Here is a 25140-nt window from a genome sequence, read left to right as displayed (position 1 = left end):
GCGATATTTTTTCAGAGTATTAAAGAGATTTTATTATCTTGTTTATTAAACTTAAAATTTATACCAACTCTACAATGCTTGCTTTCCTTTTTAAAATTGTATGCTCAATTTAATGTTGCTAAACTAGGCATGTCACCAAGTGTTCTTGCATTTTAAAAAATTTATGTTAAATACTGATGTTAACATGTATTTTATGTATGCTTGTAGTAAGTTTAATATTAAGCAAACTATGAGAAATTAATCAAATTATATATATGCATTCTAAAAGGAAAACTATGTCTTGTAGATAAATACAGTCTAATTATAAGGTACTTAAGTATAATGACTACTGAAGAATCGATGAAGGCAGATAGATAGTTTTACCCTTCATGACAGTTTTCATAATGAAATTTTTGCTTTCAAAAGTTTTTTCACTGAGATAAAAAGTGGCTGGATAATACTTTTGGAATTTGACTTAACATTCTTAAAAATTATGGTACAGAGCTGGAGATGGAAGTCAGTGGATTGGGTGCTTGCCTGGCACTCAGGAGACCCTAAGTTTGATCCCCAGAATTTTTTCAAAAAATAAATTCATAAAAAAATACATTGTATTTAAATTACTTTATAACACTTCCTATTTACTTCAATATTTAAAAAGCAGCGGCAGGCAGATCTCTGTGAGTTCGAGGCCAGCCTGGTCTATAGAGTGAGATCTAGGACAGGCACCAAAACTACACAAAGAAACCCTGTCTTGAAAACCAAAAAAAAAAAAAAAAAAAAGCTAAAGTTTTTTCAGAAATAAAAAGATACATAGGATACATATCCTAACTTAATAAGATTGATTCTTCAAATTCTCTACTTTCACCTGCTTCAAGACAGTAATCCTGCAGTAAATATATCTCAGTTGTCAACAGTGAATGTCCAAAGTAATTCTCATTCACTTGTTAGTATATTCTATTTGTGGAATATACTAATTTAGTTTCAAATCTTTAATTTAATAAAGTTTCAAATCTTTGTTAGATCTGACATACCTGAAAAATATTTTAAGATCCATTCATATGACTACATTTTTAATGCATTGACTTTCTTGCTTTCCTGTTGTTTGCAGCATTTTCAGTTAGCTTTGGTTGACTGTAATCCCTGCACTTTGTCCAATGCTGAAAGTAAGTATTAAGTACCTTTTGATATGTGTGTTCAGATCAGTTTGTTATAAATGATGACAATACAATCATATTAGCAAATTCTGTGCAGTTTATTTCTTCTAGAATTATTGAGTGTAACTATTGGTTGTTATGGCTACTTGTATATATGGAATTGTGAGATTAAATATTGTCACCAGTCTGTCTGAAACAGATGAACAAGGTTGATTAAAAAAAATAGCTTATTAATTATATTGTAAATGACTTAAATGAATTACAAACAGTGTTTGCCAATCACTTAGTGAATATGCAAAGAATTATGTAGGAGTTCACTGTGCTATGTGGTGTTAAAATTATTGGAAATACTTTGACTTTATTGTAGTTTGATACATCATACACAAAGTTTGAGGTGACATTTTCCAAGTAATTGAAGAATGCTGTTGTGATGTGTATTTTGATCCAGTGGTTTTCTTTTTCTTTTCTTTTCTTTTCTTTTCTTTTTTTTTTTTTTTTTTTTTTTTTGGTATAGATTTCTTCCCAGGAACTGATGGGTTGATATATTTATCAGTGTGTATGTTCTAGTGTATCTATGTAGTATATTTCAAAGCAACTAATAGATAATTGAAGAGTATTTTTGAATTTGATCTAGATTTTTAAAAAATATTTTTGGAAAAATAAAACTTGAAATATAAGAGAAACTGACTAACACTACATGAAAATTTTCAAGTTACTCAGTGAATCTGTGTGTCATGAAATAACTGTTTTGCTATGTTTGGGTTCTCTTTTCCTTTATCTTGTCCCATTTCCTCTTCTTCCTTCCTATTCCTTCTTTTTTAAGGGAGAAGTGGAAAGAGAACAGTTGAAAAACGTTCTATTAACCTGAAGGTACAGAGAGAGCAAAGAGCTGAGCTGAGGGGTACAGATTCAGCACTCGGGTCCTTGATCATTCTGTCCTCCTACTTAGACAACAGTATAGAAATATGTTAGTGGCAAGTAGTGCCTATGGAAAATTTTAGATTAGTGAGAAGTTGCAGAATTTTTAATATAACATAGATTAACAGCCTGGGCAAACTGCAGTTGTAGTTTGTAACACGAATTGCTAAACGATCTTATTAATAGAAAACTCGGTGCCAGATATCGGGGTGAAAGCTGAAAGATCAGAGAAGCAGAACAGCCAGCCATTAGTTCTTACCTCTAGGAAATCCTCAGCCTAAAAAGAGCAAGTTCCCCTTTCCTCACGCTTTATATACCTTTCTGTGTCCTGCCATATTACTTCTGGGATTAAAGGCATGTGTCACCACTACCTAGTTCTGTTTCTCACATGTAGCCCAGTGTGACCTTGAACTCACAGAGATCCAGATGGATCTCTGCCTCCCGAGTGTGTGTGCCACCACTACTTGACCTCTATGTCTAATTTAGTGGCTGTCTCTGTCCTTTGATCCCTAGGTAAGGTTTATTGGGGCATACAATATATCACCACAGTAGCTCTGTGGTGGAGCACTGCCCATCCTCATCACTCCTTCCCCCCCAAAAAATCTAAAATTATAAATAAGTAAAGTGAGCTTTGAAAATGATTTCTAGGAGTGTAAGTTGCAGTTTATAATTTGAAAAGTAGGATCATGGTGAGGTGAGACTTTTCATTATAAGATTTCCTTGGGATAAAATAGTATCTTTCTGGTATTAATTTTGTTAATTCTCAAAATATTAGTTTCTGAATAAACTTAGTTTCATGACCTTTTATGGCAATATTATTTTTTAAAAAATTCACCTCAGTTGCAATTTGGTGAAACTTTTTGTTTTTAAAGTTATGCTTTATTTCAAAGAGGACTTTAAAGAATTTAAATGTATGTAAAGGACAACATTGGACTTAGTAATTCATGGGATAATGAGATCCTTTTCATAAGGGCGTAGGACAGGCTAAAGGAAGTTTAGAATGGTAGTGGAATACCAACTAGCTGTTGTTTTGTTTTGATTTTCTAATTACCACCTTTTATTAGACAACAAAAAATGTTAGTGGCAAAAAGTATTTTAGAACACTGGTGTAAAAGTGTATAGATTTTTCCATCTCTTCTTGTAATAGTCTTCCTCTTATATAATGAGGACATATATGACTGGAATTCTCTATAAGAGCTGCACTGTAGTAGGTAGTGAAGAATAGACAAAAGCCCTTGCATATCTTCTGTATAACTTATACTTTTATTTATTACTTTTGTGTTTTTCATTTTCTAAAGATACTTTAATTTTCACTTATCTGTTCACTGTAGTATTATAATACTTTTCATCCAGAATGTTATTTTAAATTTCATTATATGTTTATATGTTTTCTTACCTTGCTTGTGTGACAGTATTCACCTGGTGTTGAGGTAGAGAGGATAGGCATCAAGAATCACACACAGAAATGAATAAAAAGGTAGCCTTTCAGACCTTGCCCATAGTGTCAGAGTCATAATTTCAGAAATCTACATTAATAACAAGCCTTTCCGAAAACTTGATGATAGCTTTGGACCTTGCTTTTACAAATCTATATAAACTATGTACATGTAATTTTGAAAGAGACTCAAGAGTCCTTGAAGTCCAGATAGACACATATACACCCGGGGGGGGGGGGGGTGTACCAGTGTTTAATCTTGGTTTGTTTTTGTACACGGGTGATATGCTATGAGGAAGAGGGGGAAATAAAAGCCAAAATATTCTTTTATTTTCAATATTTATGTGTTAATTCCAGGACTGTTTACTATTTGCCTTCCAAGTGGTTTGACTTCTTTGTTTGCTTGTCTGTTTAATGATGAAATCCAATTCTGAAGCACTTAAAAAAAAAAAATCAACCATTCATGCCCTCTGTTACTACCATGGTCTATAACTTCCTAATAAGTGTTGTTTTTGTGTAATGTAACATGGGAATCTAATGGCTTTTTTGTTTTAATGTGTTTTCTTATTAAATACTGACTTTATTATACATTTGGTTTGTAACTCAATTTTAAGTACTGTGTTTTGAAATGTGAAAGTTTAAAAATGTTGCCATTTTGAACTTTATAAAGTATATACTCATTTGCTATAGCTATTAACACTACTAATAACTAACACATTTTATTTTATAATGACCAATAATGGCTACATATAGTTTGTTTGTTCTTCAGTATGATTGTGTGTTTTTTATTAAAAGCACGTAAAACTTATATTCCTGTTACTTAAATCTATGTAATGTAAGCCATGTTTGCTTATTTTCTGTTTTGTTATCCTTGCCTAATTTGCCCCTAACTTTGCTGTATTGTTACTGACTGTTTTTTGTTTTCCGTCATCCTTTGCAGTTCAGTTTCACATTGCCCACTTATATGAAACTCAGGTAAGTGTTTTAATTTGCCCACGTTCAAACAGAAATACACAGTATCACTTATATTACTAGTGAAAGTATATTTCGATAATTAATGCAATTCTGAGCATTATGTTATGCATTTATACTCAAGTTTACTTAAAGTATTGCTTCATCAGTTGCTAAACTTGATTTGGTTGTTCAAATGATTATATTTAATATTTCTCTTGTGGTGAAGAATGCTTCATTCTGTTATAGATGCTTATTATAATATGTTGTTTTTAAATGATTTTCTTTATCAGTCGCTGTGTGTGTGTGTGTATGTGTGTGTGTGTGTGTGTGTGTGTGTGTGTGTGTGTGTGTGTGTGTGTGTGTGTAGGTAGTCAGTTCTCTCTTCCCCTTTATGGGTTTGTATGGATGAAACTCATGTCACTAGGCTTGTAAAGCATGTGCTTTTATCCACACTGAGCTATATCACCATCCCCTTTTTGTTAATTCTCATTTATAGTTTCTCTAATGATTGTGCTACATAGTTAAGTTTAGGAACCACAGACATAAATGATCTCAGACTATCTATTTGTTTACACCTCACAGTAATATGAGAATGTAGCAAGAAGCACATATCTCCTAGGTACATGCTTTATTGTATACTTGGGTTACTATGTGAAAATAAGAAATTGTGTGTCTCAAAAAGTATTTTGTTTTCTCCAACTGTTAAAGATTTGTGTTTAAGGCCAGGCGGTGGTGGCTTACACCTTTAATCTCAGCACTCGAGAGGCAGAGCAGGTGGATCTCTGTGAGTTTGAGGCCGGCCTGGTCTACAGAGTAAGTTCCAGGACAGCCAGGGCTTACACAGGGAAACCTTGTTTGACAAAACCAGACACAACCCCCTTCCCCTTTAAAAAAAAGGGGGGGGGGCTTTTTTTTAAGCTACCTAATTTTTTATTTAGTCGTTTTCTTTAATTTCTTATATGTTGGATTTTTTTGTCTAGCGCTCATATTTGTGTGTGTGTGTGTGTGTGTGTGTGTGTGTGTGTGTGTGTGTGTGTGTGTGTGTGTGTCTGTGCCTGTGTGTATGCACGCACGTGTCTGCGTGGCTGCATGGTTTATGTACACATGTGTACAGGTGCCCTTGGACTTATAGACAGTTGTGATCTACCTGATGTAGATGCTGTGAACGGAACCCCAGTCTTCTTCAAGAACAATAAGCACTCAACCATCTCTCTACCTTTTTTTAATTTAAACTTTTATTGTTTTGAGAAATGATATCACAGTTCAGTCTAGGTTAGCCTCCTCAGGCTGGGATTATAGTTGTTTTGTTTTATCAAGTCTCTATTCTTATTTGTGATTTGTGCTGTTTTGGTCATGTTCATTGAACTCACTTTAATGCAGTTTTCATTGTTTTGCATGTGATATGAGGCAAAAAGCCAACTTCGTGTTTCTCGTTAAGATGCAAATATATTTTGAGCATGTTATTTTGTATTTCTAGTTTTTGGTGTGTAGTAACGTTGATATGGTTCACAATAAGGTATAAATCTGATTATATTAATTGAAATAGTTCGTTGTCTCCATTATCTTAGCATAAACCAATCAACTGATTTAGCAAGGTCTTTGTGAGCAGTCTTCTAGTTTTCTAAGCATTCGCACATTCTTCTCCAAAATATACTTGCACTATACACAGCATGATGTATTTTGTTTTTCTATCTTTAGTCTTCAGGCTACATTGTAGCCTCAGCCATTTCCATTGTATGTTAGATATTCAACAAATACTTTCTGGCTGAAGGAATTAGATTGAGTAGGTTGGCCCTTATACTTTAGTAACTGTGTACTTAACTTTTGTAGATTAGACAAAATTAATGTCTTAGCAATTAGTTGAGCTGATAAATAGAAGTTCAGTTAATAAGTGCTGATAATCTCAATGTGCTGTTGTCTAAAATGCTCCCTCAATTTTGAAACAGTGTATTTATATAATATAGTTCCTTAGTTATTTCCAGTGCTATTTATTAATTTTAGTTGATACTTAAAATGATTCTGTAGATAGAAAGATTAGATATTACCTTTTATAGTAGTTAATTTGTAGATGTCAGATCATAGGGTAAGTGATTTGCCTGTGATTCACATAGCCAGTTTTGTTTTTCTCCCTATAGTTTTTAAGATTTATATTGTTCAGCCAGTTAAATGGTAGTATAGTAATAAGAATAAAAGCCAATGCAGCCTATTGTTCTAAAGAGTATAATTTAAAGGCAGTGTTTGCAAGCTTTTTATTTTTTGGCCTTTTCCTTTTGCTTTGAAGGAGTAATTTTAAACTTTATGACTGTTGTTGTGGTAATAGCTTTTGGTCATGTTGAAACTGTGGAGAGTGCTGTGGGTAAATGGTTGCATTTCGAGATTTGCCTATGGAACATGAAAATACTGTAAGCATTGTTATAATAATGGGAATTGTGATTTATAAATATTTTTGTAAGATTTTATATTCTGGAAAGTGTATGTTTATAACTTAGATTTTAATTACATTTGTACCTGTGATTTTATTATAGCATTTTTTTTTGCATGTGTTCTACATTATTGAGTTGCTTGGAAACTTGTTGCTAAGCAGACAGATTTTACACTTGGAAGGAGAATACTCTGTCTGGTTTCATTAATTTTATTAAGTAAAATTGAGATGATTTTCATTATTAAATAAGTTGAGATGATTTTAGCTATTGGGAGTTGGCAAATACTTAAAAGGTCGTATTTTAATGATACTTTGTTATAGTGGGTGTTATTACTAGCATTAGGTACAATTGAACGTGTCTATTTGAACCTGTCTAATGTTAAAAAGAAACATTCAGCAATAGAATCAGCACTTTTTACTTTCAGCTAGTTTTTTTAAAATGTGCCAAAGCATAATAAACATTATATAATTCTTAATATGTGAAAGATTATTTTTGTTTTACTTTTCTCTAAATTTTTTTTCTGCTTTTTAGAGGAAGTATCATTCTGCAAAAGACGCTTATGAGCAACTTTTGCAGACAGAAAACATTTCTGCACAAGTAAAAGCAACTATCTTACAACAATTAGGTATGTAATTATATGTTTTATATGTTTTTCTGTATATTTTTCAGAGTTGGTAAAAATCTGACCCCTCTGCAAAGCATTTCCCATCTTACAGTCGAACTATATAGTACAATTCTTGGATATAATATAGATGGCCCTTTTTGTGGGGGTTGGGTTTTGTTTTTCAAGACAGGGTTTCTTTGTGGAACAGTTCTAGCTGTTCTGGAACCCAGTCTGTAGACCAGGCTGACCTAGAACTCAGAGATCCGCCTGGCTCTGCCTCCTGAGTGCTGGGATTAAAGACATGTGCCATGACTGCTTGGATAGATGGTTCTTTTAAATTCTGAAAATTCTCCCTGTTATTTAACCATTGGATGAAAAGGTGTGAGTACTTCCTTTGTGCCATGTTACATTAATGCTTAATACTCGGTGAAATTAAGTGATTTGCCTAAAATCATTCAGTGGTTGATGAGTTTCCTTTTACAGCTTCATCTGTATTAATCACTAAAATATTTTATCTAAAATTACACAAACTGTAGCACACTATAGTTTTTATAAGCACAGTCTTATTTTAATGTTAAATGTGAGGAAATAAAACCATTTAGGTCTTTGTGTCACTGTCTCTAAGAAGAGAACAAAGAAGCCCTATCCAACACTTAATTTTGTTGCCTAATTATTGAGTTATTTCTTTTCTGTCTTTTGTATTGGAGTTATCCTTTCAGTTTTGTTTGGGTTTTGGGAAAATCATTTGCTTTTTTTTTTTTTTGGAGACAGGGTTTCTCTGTATAGCCTTGGCTGCCCTGGAATCAACTGTTAATTTTTAACTAACTGTGTGTGTGTGTGTGTGTGTGTGTGTGTGTGTGTGTGTGTGTATATATAGCTGGAATCTTAGAAGGTCTTATTAATAAAATCAAACCTTTAACTAACTGTGTGTGTGTGTGTGTGTGTGTGTGTGTGTGTGTGTGTGTGTGTGTGTGTGTGTGTATAGCTGGAATCTTAGAAGGTCTTATTAATAAAATCAAACCTGAGGCCAGTTATTGGGGTGAATGCTGGAAGATCAGAGAAGCAGAACAAGCCACAGCTACCTCACCTTGCCAGTTCCTCAGCTGATCCTGTTTCCTCAGACTGGAAGCTTCTCAGTCCTCATCCAGAATGAATCTCAGCTGAACTGCTGCTCGAAAGTTCGAAAGCCTGAAGCTTAATCAGCTAAAAGCTTAACCAGCCAAATCTAGTTCCTGGTCTTCACGCCTTATATACCTTTCTGGTATCTGCCATCACTCCCTGGGATTAAAGGCTCACTTCTTAGGATTAAAGGCGTGTGTCACCATGCCTGGATGTTTCCAGTATGGCCTTGAACTCACAGAGCTCCAGAGGGATTTCTGCCTCTGGAATGCTAGGATTAAAGGCATGTGCTACCACTGCCTATCCTCTATGTTTAGTATTGTGGCTGTCCTGTTCTCTGACCCCAGATAAGTTTATTAGCGTGTACAATATTTTGGGGAACACAATACCACCACGTGTGTATGTGTGTGTGTGTAGAGGGGAGAGGGAGGGAGGGAGGGAGGGGGGAAGAGAGAGAGAGAGACAGAGACAGAGACATTATTCTTAACTGAGAATGATGGCAGGGAGCTTTTGAAAACTCAACACCCACCGCAGTGACATACTTCCTTCAGCGAAGCCATACCTCCTAATTCTACCCAAACAGTGTCATAAACTGGGGACTAAGTATTCAAATGCCCAAGACTCTAGGGGTCATCTCATTCAAATCACCACACCTTCATATGAAACCTTTTCAATTTTAGCTATTAGAATTTTACTTAAATCGTCTTTATTTTAAGAATTATAAGAGTTTAAAAAAAGAATTATAAGAGTATCAAAATACTTTTTAATAATTATAGTGTTTGAGTAATGTGATTTTTATTTTTATATTTTAAATATGTTGCTAGTACAGTGAAAAGGTTTTGGATTTTTAAGTAGGAAAAAAGAAGTGTGATGCCTTCAAAATTATTTACCTATCAGTTAATATGATCATATATTTTTTAAACTTAAGTAGATTGGAATATTGTGATTTTATTCTAAGTCATAAATCACCTGACTTCTGACAATGGTTTGTTAAATTTCAGAATATAAAAGTAAACTCATGATTTTGTATAATTATGTCTGCTTTATAGCAACTTGTTTTCTGCTTCTGGACCAGCTCCTTGTAGAGGCCATTTCTCTAGATCCTGCTTTTTAAAATTTTTTAAATTTATTATAGGGGAGGGGCATGCACTTTCAGTCACACAGGTGCCATGGTAGTCATGTGACTGTCAGAGGACACTACGCCTTTCAGGAGTCCATTTTCTTTTTCTTTCTTTCTTTCTTTATTTTTTTTAACCAGGGATTGAATTTAATTGTACATTCTTGCACAACAAATACTTTTGCCTGGTAAGCCTTGTCACCCCCCTCCCCCATCTTGTTTTACTGGTAATAGAAGGAGATAGGAAGAATGTTTTGTTTGTTTGTTTTAACTTTGATAAAACATGGTAACTGAATTCCTTTAAGATATCTTTGGTTAAATCACAAATGTCAAAAAAAGGATCCTTGTTTGTTTCATATGCTGTAGATTGTACAAAGAACAAAACTAATTTTATATATTGGAGTGATTTACAATTGAAATGTGATCTATTGGCAAACTTAACCAAATTGATCTTATGCATTTCAAAGATTTAGAATATAGTATTATTCCATGGTGTATTTTTTGCTTGATTAACTACTTACCAAATTCTTTTTTTTTTCATTTTTATAATTTCTTTATTTTATGTGTATGGTGGTTTTGCTTGCATTTATGTCTATGTACCACGGGCATGCCTGGTGCCTTCTAAGGCTAGAAGACATCATCAGGCTGAGCATATGTGCCTTTAATCCCAGCATTTGGGAGGCAAAGGCAGACAGATCTCTGAGTTCAAGGCCAGCTCCCCCCCCCCCCCACAACCCCCCAAATCCCTAGCAATCATCAGCTCCATTGGAACTGGAATTATAGAAGCTTAGATTCTTAGGTTCTCTTAAACAACAAACAAACAAACAAACAAACAAACATCCAGTGCTCTTAACTGCTGAGCCATCTCCAGTCCCCCTGATCATATTATTAAAAAAGTTTATTAGATATTTTGTGGTACTCCTAACATTTAAATAGAGTTTTCATAAAGTTCTGTTTTTCAAAGTCAAGTATTTTATAATTCTTTATAGTTTTTATTTTACATACAGTATGAATTTGTTTAGTCAGAGAGGTGGGATTATGCATGTATGTTAATCTGAACTGTCATTAGTTTTATATTTATTACTTGGAAGTCAATACTGGACCAGTAAAATGTCTTGGAGATTATTTACACTTAATATTTATGTGGAATAGTATATATGATATTTCTATGTTCTTTGTATCAGTGTGAGAAAATGACTGCTAGTAGCCAATACAGCCTTGTTATTTATATTTTTGATTGATAACATGTACATTTAGAGTGGACATGTTTGATTAATGGTAGATTATTGGAGTTTCCTAGAATTGTAATCTATTATGTATTAAGTAATTATTTTTAAACTCTTTAATTTATTTTAAAAGCTGTTCATCTCTTTGGCATTACCCTCCTATGAGAAAGACTTATTATAAGAATTAGCAGTTCTAAATTTGAAACCTGGGGCCTATGCAGGATTGTTTGGCTCGGCCTGGGAGGAGGGGACTAGACCTACCTGGACTGAGTCTACCAGGTTGACCTCAGTCTGTGGGGAAGGCTTTGCCCTGGAGGAGATGGGAATGGGGGGGGGGGGGGGTTGGGGGGAAGGTGAGGGGGACGGGACGGGGGAGAACAAGGGAATCCGTGGCTGATATGTAGAACTGAATTGTATTGCAAAATAAATTAAAAAAAAAAAGTATAATAAAAAAAAAAGAATTAGCAGTTCTAAAATATCAGAATGTGTTTTCTGATCAATAATACATTGATGGAAAAGGTTATTTTTGTTAATTTTCCGCTTTGTATTCTTAAAAATAGAACTATTATATAATGTATGTTAATGTTTTAAAGGTTGGATGCATCACACTGTGGATCTCCTGGGAGATAAAGCCACCAAGGAAAGTTATGCTATTCAATATCTCCAGAAGTCCTTGGAAGCAGATCCAAATTCTGGCCAGTCCTGGTATTTCCTTGGAAGGTAAGATTTAACCAGATAATTATGTTCTGCTATTGATAATTATAACTAAGAGATTTTAATTACAACCTCAAATGTTAGTGTACATTTATACCTTGAACAGTATATTTTCTCTTTTTAATAGATTATAATAAAGATTTCTGAAAGGTAAACTATATAACAAAGTTTTTAGATATAGTAGTTTTCTTATAGCATAACCCTGTCTTCTTAAGAGGACATTTCTTTTAACCGGAATTGTTACTAGTTTTTTAAAAGGTCCTTTCAGATATTACTTTTTTTAGTGAACTACTTTTCTGCCTTTCCTGGTGAGTTCTAGCATTTGGTTTGTAGTAGAACTCAGGTCACAATTTCACTTGAAATCTTACATTCTTTGAGAAAATGAGTACATTCTTGTTGGATTTGCTGGAAAGAGACTTCGACTGTCGGAATTTTGTATTTGATAGATCCTAATCCATTTTTCCTTTCATAATATAGTGGAAAGATCAGTGTACTAGACATGAAAAGACTGAAAAATTTAAGTAAGCGCTCAGTTAATTTTTGTAAAATGTTAGATGATACATATTAATTGTTTTAATTGTAGATGATACATAAACCCCTTTTGAGGTTTCAGTTTTCTCCTCCCCCTTTTTTTTTGTTTTTGTTTTTGTTTTTGTTTTTTTGAGACAGGATTTCTCTGTGTAGCTTTGCGTCTTTCCTGGAACTTGCTTTGTAGACCAGGCTGGCTCGAACTCACAGAGATCCGCCTGCCTCTGCCTCCTGAGTGCTGGGATTAAAGGCGTGTGCCACCAACACCTGGCTTCTACTCACCTTCTTGTTTATTTTTTACTTTGAGATTTTCCTATAAGGTGTTTTGATCATATTCACCCCTCCCCCAACTCTCAGATCAGGTGATTTCCCCCCACTCTCCCCTTTACTCAGTCAGCCACCGACCCTGGCCCTTTTACACTCTTCACAGACACTCTACCTACAATGATCCCTGAGTCTTGAGAGGAGAAGGTGTAGTATAAATACCCCATTTAGGACTAGATATGTTCAGTCACTTATTCTCTGTATTTTGACCAGTTACCACTTGTAGGTTTCTGTTAATCACCATCTACTGTAAATAGAAGTTTCTCTAATGAAGGTTGAGAGATGCAGTAATCTGGGTAGAACAATAAGTCATTAAGAGTCAGTTTAGGGGCTGGAGAGATGGCTCAGAGGTTAAGAGCACTGATTGCTCTTCCAGAGGCCCTGAGTTCAATTCCCAGCAACGACAAGGTGACTCACAACCATCTGTAATGAGATCTGGCGCCCTCTTCTGCTGGGCAGGGATACATGCAGACAGAACATTTTATGCATAATACATAAATAAATCTTTTTTTTTTTTAAAGAGTCAGTTTAATACTATGTCCATTTAGCAGAGTAATAATAATAGGTTCTTTCCTAGGACCCATGGCCTTGAATGAACTTAAGGCCCACTCTACATGAGCATAGTCATACCCAGCTACATTACTGCGGTTGAGAATCTGTAACTAGACAGGCCATGTAGAGTGGGCCTTAAGTCCATTCAGAAAGTAGTTGGCTATGCTCAGTATGTTTGTACCACTGTTGCACCTCATGGTCATGTCTTGCTAGGCCAGTCATTATTCTAGCTTGCAGGGTTCACAGCTGGGTGAGGTTGATAATTACTTTTCTCCCTGGTAGCATACATAGCACTTTCCAGCTTCGAGGTCAATGCCAGATTGGTATCTCCCATGTTCTATGATTTAAGTATGTGGTGTCTTTTATAAGGGGATTGTATTAAACTATTGGTTCTCGGGGGACAAGAGAAACGTGTTATGGAGTGCTACTGGCACCTTATGGGTAGAGATTAGGGATTCTGCTGAAAAATAAAAAAGAATCTTCCAAGGTACATGACAGCCAACCCTTTACAACAAATAATTAGTTGGCTGCAAATAGTTGATCTCTTATACACCTTCCTGTGTCAAAGCTTCAGTTTTGTGATTTCACTTGAATTTTATAAAATAAATTTGTTTATAATGAACCATACCTAAACTTGCTGTTTTAAAATGCAGTAATTTTCAGCTTCAGTGAACAGTATTACATTTTTTTTCCCTTCAGTTCAACTGGTTGTATATTCTGGACCATTGAAATGTATTATTTTGCAAATATACACTAAACTTTCTTGACTTCTCAAACAAGGGATAGTTATCACAATCTAACTTGCTTTATGATTCAAGATGATCATTTCAGAGATTAATTATTTTTCATCTATCATAATATTCTGGATCTGTTTTAAACTTTTTTGATGCTTTCTTATAGTCATTACCATCTAATGTTTTGCTTTTAATATGACAAATGTTTATGAATAAATAATATTTTAAAGGTTGTGTTTCTGTCCTTGTCCCTATGCTTTTGTTCCAATTTGACATTATTACTGACCTTGTCCCAATTTGTAGGTACTGTGTGAAACTTGCTTTTCTGTCTAGTCTGTAAAATTTTTAATACTATCCAATCTATATGATAGTAATTCCTTAGGCCTATTTTTACCCTCTCTGCCAGATGTCCTCTGTTTTTATAGCTTTTCTTCATATATATAAATTTCAAAGGTAGATTTCTATAGAGCTATTTTAAATTTTAACATTTTCACATAGGTTTTCCATCCTAATAGCTTTACCTTTTATTTATCCTATTCTCCAAATCAGCTTCATTCCCTTTTGCGAGAAAAATCATATTCCACTCTTTCCTTTACCTCTTTTTGGGAGTGATTGGTCCTAGGTCTAGTGTATCCTAGGCAAACACTCTACTGTTGCTACTGAGCTACACTTCTAGCGTCTCCCTTTCACTGTTTAATCAGATTTTACAACTAAGTTGTGTCACACCTCACTGGATATGTAATCAATCAATTATGAAGTCTTAACTACTCTTCTGCTTTTTTTTCTCTCTTTTGCTCTTTCTGCTTCCATTCCTTTCATCTCAGCTTTGACATGTTCCACACCAGTGAATGTAATTATTCTCTTTTCTGTATATAACTTTCCTTTTAGTCTATACTATACATTGTTGGCAGATTAATATTCTTATAAGGTGCTTTTATCACAACCACTTCCATTGTTAGGAATACAGATTTTGCGTTTTTTTGGGGGGGAGGGGTCTGAAAGTATGTGTACGTGAATGTGCACAGTGTGTGTGTGTGTGTGTGTGTGTGTGTGTGTGTGTGTGTGTGTGTGTGTGTGTGTGTGTGTGTGTGTTCATGTTCTTTAAAAAAAAAACAAAACAAATACATTAGGGTTTCGCCATACTGTTCAAATCTATTTGAAATATCTCCTCTCATTCTCTGTGTCTGATCCAATGATTAGTACACTTTTTAAAGAATAATTAGGGGAATAAAAATAGTCTTTAAGCAAGTAAAGATTTTCAGATTTACATTTTCTTTTGTTGATTACTCTTCACCAGTGTTCTCCCAATATAAGCAAATAATAAGACAAATACTAGTTTACTGGAAAGCTATCTTTTTCTATGTTTTACTTGCAGTTAGGAATTTATGCTCTAAATAATATCTATAAATATCCACGTTCTTTACTTTCACCTCACCACCAAATTCTACATGGATTGTAGTCTCTTTTTAAACTGTCTATGTTAGCCATTTAATATGGCATTGTGATATTTATAATGCCTTCATTCCTCATCTAAATCGCAAACTTCTTAGGGGTGGTGAAGCATTCCAACACTCAGGAGGCAGAGGCAGGTGTAACCTCTGTGAGTTCTGGTTCAGCCAGGCTACAAAGCAAGACCCAGGGTGGGGGGCAAAATAAAATAAAAGAACAAAAGAAAAGGAAAAATAGTTAAATTGTAAGCTCCTTAGAAACAGAATGTAGGGTTTTGTTTTCTTTCTCCTTTAGCACCAAACATAATTTCTTTTTTTGTAATTTCTGTGATGTCTGTACATTCATTAGGTACATCCTCACTAAAAAAATGGCAGGCATTGAAACCTGAATTTTATTGCTGTCTTTGCTAGTCATAACATACTGTATACTATACTTATACTGTTTATGATACTTAGAGACTAAATCATTACATTAGCATTTTTATAAATTAAAGAACATTTGCCTTTTATTATTTAAGAAAAGGAGAAATTCATTAGCTCTTACTGAAAACATGTGGTTTTGGTATTTTGAACTCTGTTCTGACTGTATGAAAAACTAGAGGTCAAGATACAAAAGCAGAGTGGAGGGTCTGTGCTCAACTCTCAGTATTATAATATTAAAGTGGCCTATACTCATTTTAATAGCCTGTATCAATGCAGTATACATTAGCACACTTAAGAAAGACTATAATACAGTTTTGAATTTATAGTTATCATGTATATTGCAATTTCCTTGTGCATATATAACCATGTACCTAGACATATTAGCATAATACATTTAAAAATTTTGCTTTGAATCATAACCCTTTTTAAACAAATAAATGTAATTTGCTTTGATATTGATGGAATTTTCTTACCCTCCCTTTTCCCTCTCCCTCTCAGGTGCTATTCAAGTATTGGGAAAGTTCAGGATGCCTTTATATCTTACAGGCAGTCTATTGATAAATCAGAAGCAAGTGCAGATACATGGTGTTCAATAGGGTAAGACTGTCTAAAATTAACATTGGTATGTAAAGATGGCTGCATCACATAATATGCTTTGTAATAAAAATCATGCTATGACACTAACTAGTTAATCTTAGTTGACTTATTTTTTCTTAATTTCCCTTTTTAGTGTGCTCTATCAACAGCAAAATCAGCCTATGGATGCTTTACAGGCCTATATTTGTGCTGTACAATTGGACCATGGTCACTCTGCAGCCTGGATGGATCTAGGCACTCTCTATGAATCCTGCAACCAGCCTCAGGATGCTATTAAATGCTATTTAAATGCAACTAGAAGCAAACATTGTAGTAATACCTCTGCACTTGCAGCACGGATTAAATATTTACAGGTAAAATTTTTAAATATCAATTTTTTAAAGCCACATATTTACCCAGAACATTCAGGCAGGAATAGGGTGGCTGGAAATTTTGTCTAGCTGTCTTTGGATGTCTATAATCTGTTTCCATATTTTGTAAACATACCATAGCTTTGTAATACTGTTTTACTTTTCATTTTAAATGAGATAAGCAATATTTTTTAAATGCTCTATTGCACTTCGATGCATATTAATTTGCATAAATTTTTTCAGTCTACATTTTTAAGTTGTCATAGCATTTTAAAGAAAAGAACACAAACAATGTCTTTCACTCTTGCTTCAAGTTTCATGAGAAGACAGCTAATGAGAACCCTGGAAATAGCCTAGCTATGTTTTGATTTTCACAAAGGTTTACATTCTGGTTACCCTCTTTATACGTAGTATCTTTTTAAAGCCCCAAATTTAGAATCTATTTTCTTTTAAAAACAATTAGCACTTAGGAAGATTTAGTGGACTTACTCTTACTCAAGTAGGCTTGTGTTAAATTTGCTTTTTACATAATTTTTCCTAGGCTCAGTTGTGTAACCTTCCACAAGGTAGTCTACAGAATAAAACTAAATTACTTCCTAGTATTGAGGAGGCGTGGAGCCTACCAATCCCCGCAGAGCTTACCTCCAGGCAGGGTGCCATGAACACAGCACAGCAGGTGAGAAGTTGGGTTATGTTCTGCAGGTGCCCAGCTTTAAGGGTTCTTTTCAATCTGTAGTAGTCAAGCTTATTTTAAGTAAGCATAGAAGGCTTTTATTAGTGAATAATAGCCTTTTCTTTTTAAGTACTAAGGGAATCTAGATCAAAAATAAAATTCCCTCTGATACGGGACGAAATCTGGGGGTACCAACTAGAACCTTTGTGCATTTTCATGATTTTGCAAGATTTCTTAAAATAATGCTGCAGTGGTTATTTAATTTTTAAAAGATTTTCAAAGGAAGGTACACGTTCCTCCATTGATGATGATTCATTGAGTTTTGACTTTAATTTATTGCAATCAGAGATGTCCACATAACTTTGAAAAGTATACAGCTTGTAAGTTTTATAATTTGAAGGAATGAAGTAAGAATATATAGCACCCTATTTTTGTCTTCCTTCTGTGATTCTTAGGCATGTAAACCTCATCATCCAAATACTGAACCTGTATTAGGCCTCAGTCAAACACCAATTTCACAGCAGTCCTTGCCACTACACATGATTCCTCCTAGCCAAGTAGATGACCTGTCCAGTCCTGCCAAGAGGAAAAGAACATCTAGTCCAACAAAGGTATATGTCCTAGAGAAATAGAAAATCCCAGTTTTTCAAAAAAGGAGCTCCAACTGCCATCTAATTGTGCAGTTTGAACATTTCCTGTTCTTTACTTTAAATCTGTGGACATCAGAAGATTAAAGGTTTGAGTTTTCCCATCCCAAACTCTTAGAATCATATTAAATATAGTAGGGATAAATTTGCATTCATCAAATCATTTTATCCATTTCCCTGCCGCTAAGGTATCAGCACACTTTTCATCATCACTTTTTTTACCAACATTGAAATATATTTAATAAAGAACCTAGTGGATAGTGTGGTATATAGGCTAGTCGTTTGGGCCATAGTTTAGGGGTGGGCTTTTTTTTTGGGGGGTGGCTTATTACAGAATCAACATTTAAAAAATTTTATGAATATCAAGTTTAATGTGCATGTAAATTGTTTTTAGTGAATGTAATGATATCTTTTTATGCATAAATGTTCTAATTCATAGTCATTTGGCCTTAATTAGTAATTAATTAATGTTAACCTATTGCCATATAACCAAATATTCTTTAATGTTTCTTTTTATCAATTTTCTTCAGAATACTTCTGATAATTGGGGTGGTGGCCATGCTGTGCCACATCCTCCAGTACAGCAACAAACTCATTCATGGTGTTTGACACCACAGAAATTACAGGTATGTAAAATATGTTTTAAAGAAAAATTATGTAACAGAAATAATGAACTTTTAGTAATTCTTAAAGTTGAATGACAGGAAACTCAGTACATAACAAAAAATGATTACACATTTACCAGAATAATGAAGATAATTCAATCTTGTTCCTAGTTTGTTTCTCTTTTTGGAACAGGCAATACATTCATATACATAAAGTATGAATATAGACTATGTAGAAGAAAGTCTTCTTTCAGCTTCTACTCTAACTCACCGACAACCACTTCACACATGTACCCCCTCCCGTAATGTTCTCTGGCATTACTTGTTCCTTACCTGTTTTTGCAGAGATGTGTTGTGTATGTACAAGTTATTTAACTTAAATGTAGTCCCTCGTGGTCCAAAAATAGTAAATGAAAAATTTCAGAAGTAAACTCATGATAACTTTTAAATTGTAATATTCTGCTGACATAATGCAATCTCACTCTGTTCCACCAGTGACATCAATCATCTCATTGTCCAAGCTGTTATATGATAATTGGTCCTTAATCACTTACTGGCCAAATCATTTATCAAAATAACTGTTTTAGTATCATGATTCTTGTATTAATAATGACCACAAATCACAAGAATAATGATACCAACGTGTGTAAAATGCCAAAGAGAAGCCATACAGTGCTTTCTCTAAGTGAACAGGTAAAAAGTTCTTTATTTAATAAAAGAAAAATACACAAAATAATCAGATGCTGAGGTTGCTAAGGTCAATGGTAAGGATTAGATTCTTGCCTGAAGTTGTGAATGAAGAGACATAACTAGTTTTACTGTCACACCTAATACTGCACTATCACCACAGTGTGTAGTGGTATTAGGACTGAAAAAGCATTACATTGTAAGTTTAGATTTTCTATGGTTTTTAGGAATCCGATGGGGGATCTTAAATGATGCTACCTCTATTATTGTCCTTTATAGACCCTTTTAGGTCAATTTATAAACAGCCTACTTGTTATATGAACAAGTAGGTATATTTCTTTATATAGATACCATACTATTACTTAAATTGATCACTAGTTTTAGACATTTAGAGTGTCTTCAAACTTTTCCTGTACCAATAATGTTTTTTGGAGCATTTTATCTTTTAAGCTTGAAGTGTTTTCTACATGAACACTGAAAATTATTAATAAAATTTCATGCCCATCTCTCTCAAAGATGACATCATAATAAACCATGTTCAGATGAATGCTTAGTTCTTACTTTGATTTCTTAAACTTTTTAAAAGGCTTTAAGATTAAATTAGATTATTGTTGATCAAAAATCAGTGTCTGACCTGATAGTGGTTCTGAGTTTTTCTAATTATTTCAGATAAAGGTTTCACAGTTTTGTTAGCTTGTTTATTAGATATGTCTTTAATTATATTTTCCCCCTTTTTTTCCCCTAGCACTTGGAACAGCTCCGTGCAAATAGAAATAATTTAAACCCAGCACAGAAACTAATGCTGGAACAGCTGGAAAGTCAGTTTGTCTTAATGCAGCAACACCAAGTGTGTATAGCATTTTCCCTCTAAAATTTGATAGAATTTTACGTACCTTTATTGACTATAGCATTACTTCAGAAGTCACCCATATTCATGTCTACTTATATTTGGTAGAATTTTGTGATCTATGTTTCTTAAAATACTAGGAAATGGAGTTTTTAAGAAAAGAATAGCTATTGATTTAATTTTAAGCAGTTTTTTGTTATTTAATTTCATGGTATTTAATTTATGTTCTTTAGTACTTAGTAAGATATACTAAACCTAATTAAGGTTTTATATATCTTCTTTAGTTTTCCTTTATTCAATTTTTTCATTTATTTTTATAATATATCTTTAGAGGATCTGTCATACTATAGATTTTCTCTGTTTATTATTATTATTATTATTATTATTATTATTATTATTATTATTATTAGGTACTCAAGGTTGAACCCAGGGCCTTGTTATATGAGCTACCACTACTGCTAAGCTGTAACACCGTCCTGTGTCCTACCCTGTCCCCTCCTCCCCCCAAACACACACAGGCAAGGTCTCACTAAGTTGCCTGAGTTGATCTTGAAGTTTAGATCCTTTTGCCTCAGCCTCCTAAATAGCTGGGATTACAGGCTTGCACCACTAGTCCCATCTTAAAAGAAAAATATGATGTTCCTTGAAGAACTATGAATTCCAGAGTTTTCCATGTTTCAACTGCCTTTTTTTGTCATTACTCACATGATGTATCCTTAACATGAAACATATTTCTACTTTTCCTATGCAGCTTGCATATAAGTAATTTTTTGTTTTTGAAGTTGATGGCTTTTAACCTAGAGAAATAAAATGTTGGAATCAAATCAGAGCCCATGATTATTCATCTTTACATTCTGAGTCTCTTCCCTATGGACTATATCTATTTTATTTATTTGCTTTTCATTTATTCCCTGCAGATGAGACAAACAGGAATTGCACAGGTACGGCCTACTGGAATTCCTAATGGGCCAACAGTTGACTCATCACTGCCTACAAACTCGGTCTCTGGCCAGCAGTCACAGCTTGCTCTGACCAGAATGCCTAGCGTCTCTCAGCCTGGAGTCCGCCCTGCCTGTCCCGAGCAGGCTTTGGCCAATGGACCGTTTTCTGCAGGCCATGTTCCCTGTAGCACATCAAGAACACTGGGAAGTCCAGACACTATTTTGATAGGCAATAATCACGTAACAGGAAGTGGAAGTAATGGAAACGTGCCTTACCTGCAGCGAAACGCACCCGCTCTACCTCATAACCGCACAAACCTGACCAGCAGCACAGAGGAGCCGTGGAAAAACCAACTATCTAACTCCACTCAGGTATTAGAAAGGCTAACTACTTTGGTTGACTTCTCATATAATAGTTTGCCTTTATTTGGTTTGTGCATGTTAAGTTTTTGAGGAATGATTTTTATATGAATTATATAATCCTACAATGTCATTGCTATGTTTCAATTCAGTATATGTGTATATATTTTCTTTCCTTGATATTATTTTCACAAATGGAGATAATCTGGGAGATTTACTGTGAAGAAGAAAATAAATTGGATAGCCCTCCAATCCACTTCTAATTTATAGTGGGCTTCATAAGCAAAATGCCTGTTTTTGATAGTGATCAACATCTGGGTATAGATAGAATGAGTATGAGAAGAGAATAAAATGACAAAATAGCGTATGAGAAAGAGTCTAATTTTAGACTCTCTTGATAAGCTAGAAGAGTAATTGAGACCGGGTAAGATTACAGAGGGATGGGAACAGATTGGGAGAAAAATTCAAGATTGAACCATGAGGTCCTTTTGTAATTTGCCAGGCAGGAAATTGAAGAACTTTCAAGACTAGCATAAAGGATTGAGCTGTGAGGTATTGGACATTGAGGAGAATGTGAGCTTTATCTTTTCAAGAAGGGCTTATTCAAAGTTTATATCAAATAATGCTGTTAGATCCATGTCTTAGTCAGTGAAGATGCATTGTGACCATGACAGTTTTTATAAAAGAAAGCATTTAATTGGGGCTTGCTTACAGTTTCAGAGGTTTAGTCCATTGTCGTCATGGTGGGGAGCATGGCAGCATGAAGGCAGACATGGTAGCTGAGGAGAGTTCTACCTCCAGATCCAAAGGCAGCAAAATGAGAGAGCCACTGTGCCTGGCTTGTGCTCTTGAAACGTCAGAGCCCACCCCCAGTGGCACACTTCCTACAACAACGGCACATCTACTCCAACAAAGGCCTCACCTCCTAATCCTTTTAATCCTCTGGTTTGTGCCATACCTTGGTAACTAAGCATTCAAATTTATAAGCATATGGAGGCCATTCTTATTCTAACCACCACAAATCCAGTAAGGTGATCTAGAGATTGATCATTTGAGGTGACATTGCTGGGGTTGGGAAATTAGTAAATGCAAGCAAAATCCATACCACAACCTGTGGTGTACATTTCCCTCCTGTTCCTCCTCCTTTCTAGTAGCCTGTAGCTAAGGGTGGCATTTGTTTGTTGCAGTTTTAAAGGGTAGAATAAAAATAAACAAATGTTGTGTTATACCAGATGACCTACAAAGTCCAAATATTTACGGTTTGACTCTATACAGAAATGATTTGGAAACTTTTGAATAGGAGCAGTTTCAGTGGATTGTTGTCGGTTGAAACCTAATTGTGTAGTTAGATTCAAGATGAAAGGGTAGATAAAACTGGAGGTGGCAAGTATGAATAGTTCCCCACAGGACATTTACAGTCATGTAGGTTACACACATAAGGGAGGTATAGCTAAAGGAGAAATAGAATTCAGAGTTTGGTTTTGTTCATATTTTAAATTAAAATGAGAAATAACAGTGAAAGCTAATGGGAAACATTCAGTAGAGAGATTGACAAAATTGTTAGATGAGAGGCTATGTTTTGGGAATTCGGTATCTTTAAACATTAAAAGATTATTAAAAGGATAACATGAGACTTTTGTTAAAATGCCTATTAAGGTTCTAAAGTATAATTGGCAATTACATAAAATGAGAGTCTTTGTTATGATTATGAAGTATAAAGTATAGTTCTCTTATTTTTCTTCCCCCTACATCTCAGGTTTGCTTAATTGCTGAAATTTTCAAAAATACTCAATCTTATTTTAGAAATCTGGTAACATTAAAACAAAACAAAACAAAATTCTGATTATGGTAACTCATGCCTCTAATCCTAACCTGGAATCCAGGAAGCAGATACAGGAGGAACTCAAGTTCGAGGTATCCTTGACTGTGACATAGCCATACTCTCTCTCTCTTGGGAAACAAATACTTTACCCAACCCCAAAGATTTTGCAGGTCACTGAATGGCAGGCACTGGCTATGAGTAAGGCTTACAGTGTAGTTGTAATGAAGTGAGAAAACTGTCTAAAAATGAACTAATTCCAGGTCAAAAGTTTCCCTCATGAGGTTGCTTTCAAATACTGCAGCTGGAGAACCCCAGCCTCTGATGTTAGTATCCTAGATTCTAATTAGGCAGGCTTTAAAAAATTCATTATAGAAACATTTTCTGAATTTGTAACTTAAAATGCCTTAATGTACAGAGAGGGAAGATAAAATATTTTTGTCACGTTTGCAAATTATAAATAGTGTATTTGTTAAGCAATTAGCCTCTGATAAATATTAAATAGAATTTTGGCTCACCTACAGACTTTCTTGGATATTTTAGTTATTGAAATTTTTGTAACATTTTTTTTAAATGAGAATTTTCCATATAACTTAAAGGTTTCAACCTTTTTGTTTGTTTTGCTTTTTTGTTAGATAAGATGTCATGTAACCCAGCTCATCAGGCTGGCCACCAGCTATCTAGGGATGACTGAACACTTGATCATCCTATGTATGTGGGCCACCATACCCAGCTCTATGATTTCTTTTAACTGATATTACTGAACTTGTTAGATTACTTGGTAATCTAATTATACTCTTACATGTATTCAACTATATCAACTTGTAACATTTCTAGGTTTTGCTTTGTGTTTTGGTAGATAAAATTCTTTAATATAAACATTACATTTTCATTTTTTAAACTGATTTCAGGGTTATGGTTGCTTATTTTTTACTAGGGATTAAATTTACCACTTAATGTATTAATAATCAGCTAATTTTTCATTCCTTGATGGCTTATTATTGCCAGGTTAAATCTCACCTTTCAAAAAAGCTTTCAACTCTGCTGTTAAAAGTCATTCTCAACTCACAATATTTCCTAATTTCTTTGTTCAGTTATTAGGAATATAAGGTGGAATATGGTAATACGTAGTTATAATTTTATGAGTCTCACACAATTTACTGTTTTTTATCTGAAATTATAACAATTTGGAAACTATGAAATCATTGGTTCCCAATTCCAGTGTTAATCAGTGTGGCTGAAAAATTAGCATTCCCATTTAATTATTTTGTCAGTAAAATGAAATGAAAATTGTGATACCAGGAGGCAATTTTCAGGTAAAAGTTATGCATATTAGTTTTATTTATCTTATTTTTATTCCACTAAACGTATTAAGTGACCTTTCTCTGTACTTAACACTTTTATTAACTATAGTATACTATCCTAGCAGATATTTTCCTAAGTGTTTATACCAAGTTGATGAAAATTGCAGCTTATCTCTAAGTCATTGGCATAGATTTAGGATGTTTTTAAAAAAAAATACATGGGATTGGCTGGGTGGGGAAACTTTAATAGAGTCTTTTAGCTATTTTAGTAGCTTTTGCTCTAGAGGACAGGTGCTTTAATAATAGTTGAATTAAAGAGGAATATAATTACGTTAACTTTAAATATATAGTAACTTTAAAGACAAAATAAATTTACTTTTTGTTTTGTTTTGTTTTTTGAGACAGGGTTTCTTTGTGTAGCAGCTCTGGCTGTCCTGGAACTCACTTTGTAGACCAGGCTGGCTTCAAACTCACTGAGATACATTTGCCTCTGCCGCTGGAGTGCTGGGATCCACGGCCAGCCTAAATTTATTTTCTATATTAATCTCTTAATAGATCACAGACCCATTAGTTGGTTTATCATATTTATAGTTTAATTATTAATGATATATGTCTATCCATGTTTGATTTTAGAAATGAAAATACACATTTTAAAACT

At 34.2% G+C, this 25140-nt stretch overlaps 1 protein-coding gene across 10 annotated transcripts in view; it reads left to right on the top strand.

The window, feature by feature from the left end:
• Window positions 1-25140, top strand: part of Kdm6a (lysine demethylase 6A) — a 153068-nt gene that overhangs the window by 93260 nt on the left and 34668 nt on the right. For 2 of the 10 annotated variants that reach the window (XM_052734997.1, XM_052735594.1), the window contains 11 exons: window positions 1088-1142; window positions 4427-4461; window positions 7395-7488; window positions 11523-11649; window positions 16151-16249; window positions 16383-16602; window positions 17141-17275; window positions 17728-17883; window positions 18450-18545; window positions 19957-20058; window positions 20976-21371. In XM_052734997.1, the coding sequence (XP_052590957.1) occupies window positions 1088-1142; window positions 4427-4461; window positions 7395-7488; window positions 11523-11649; window positions 16151-16249; window positions 16383-16602; window positions 17141-17275; window positions 17728-17883; window positions 18450-18545; window positions 19957-20058; window positions 20976-21371 (1515 nt within the window). The remainder of the gene's footprint in view (window positions 1-1087; window positions 1143-4426; window positions 4462-7394; window positions 7489-11522; window positions 11650-16150; window positions 16250-16382; window positions 16603-17140; window positions 17276-17727; window positions 17884-18449; window positions 18546-19956; window positions 20059-20975; window positions 21372-25140) is intronic. The other 8 variants (XM_052735677.1, XM_052735255.1, XM_052735771.1 and 5 more) reach the window with 6 other exon arrangements.

The sequence above is a fragment of the Peromyscus californicus genome, unplaced genomic scaffold (assembly GCF_007827085.1).
Source record: "Peromyscus californicus insignis strain IS unplaced genomic scaffold, ASM782708v3 Scaffold_10__1_contigs__length_136768540, whole genome shotgun sequence".
Classification (NCBI taxonomy): Eukaryota; Metazoa; Chordata; class Mammalia; order Rodentia; family Cricetidae; genus Peromyscus; species Peromyscus californicus.
This window is presented reverse-complemented; position numbering and strand designations above follow the sequence as displayed.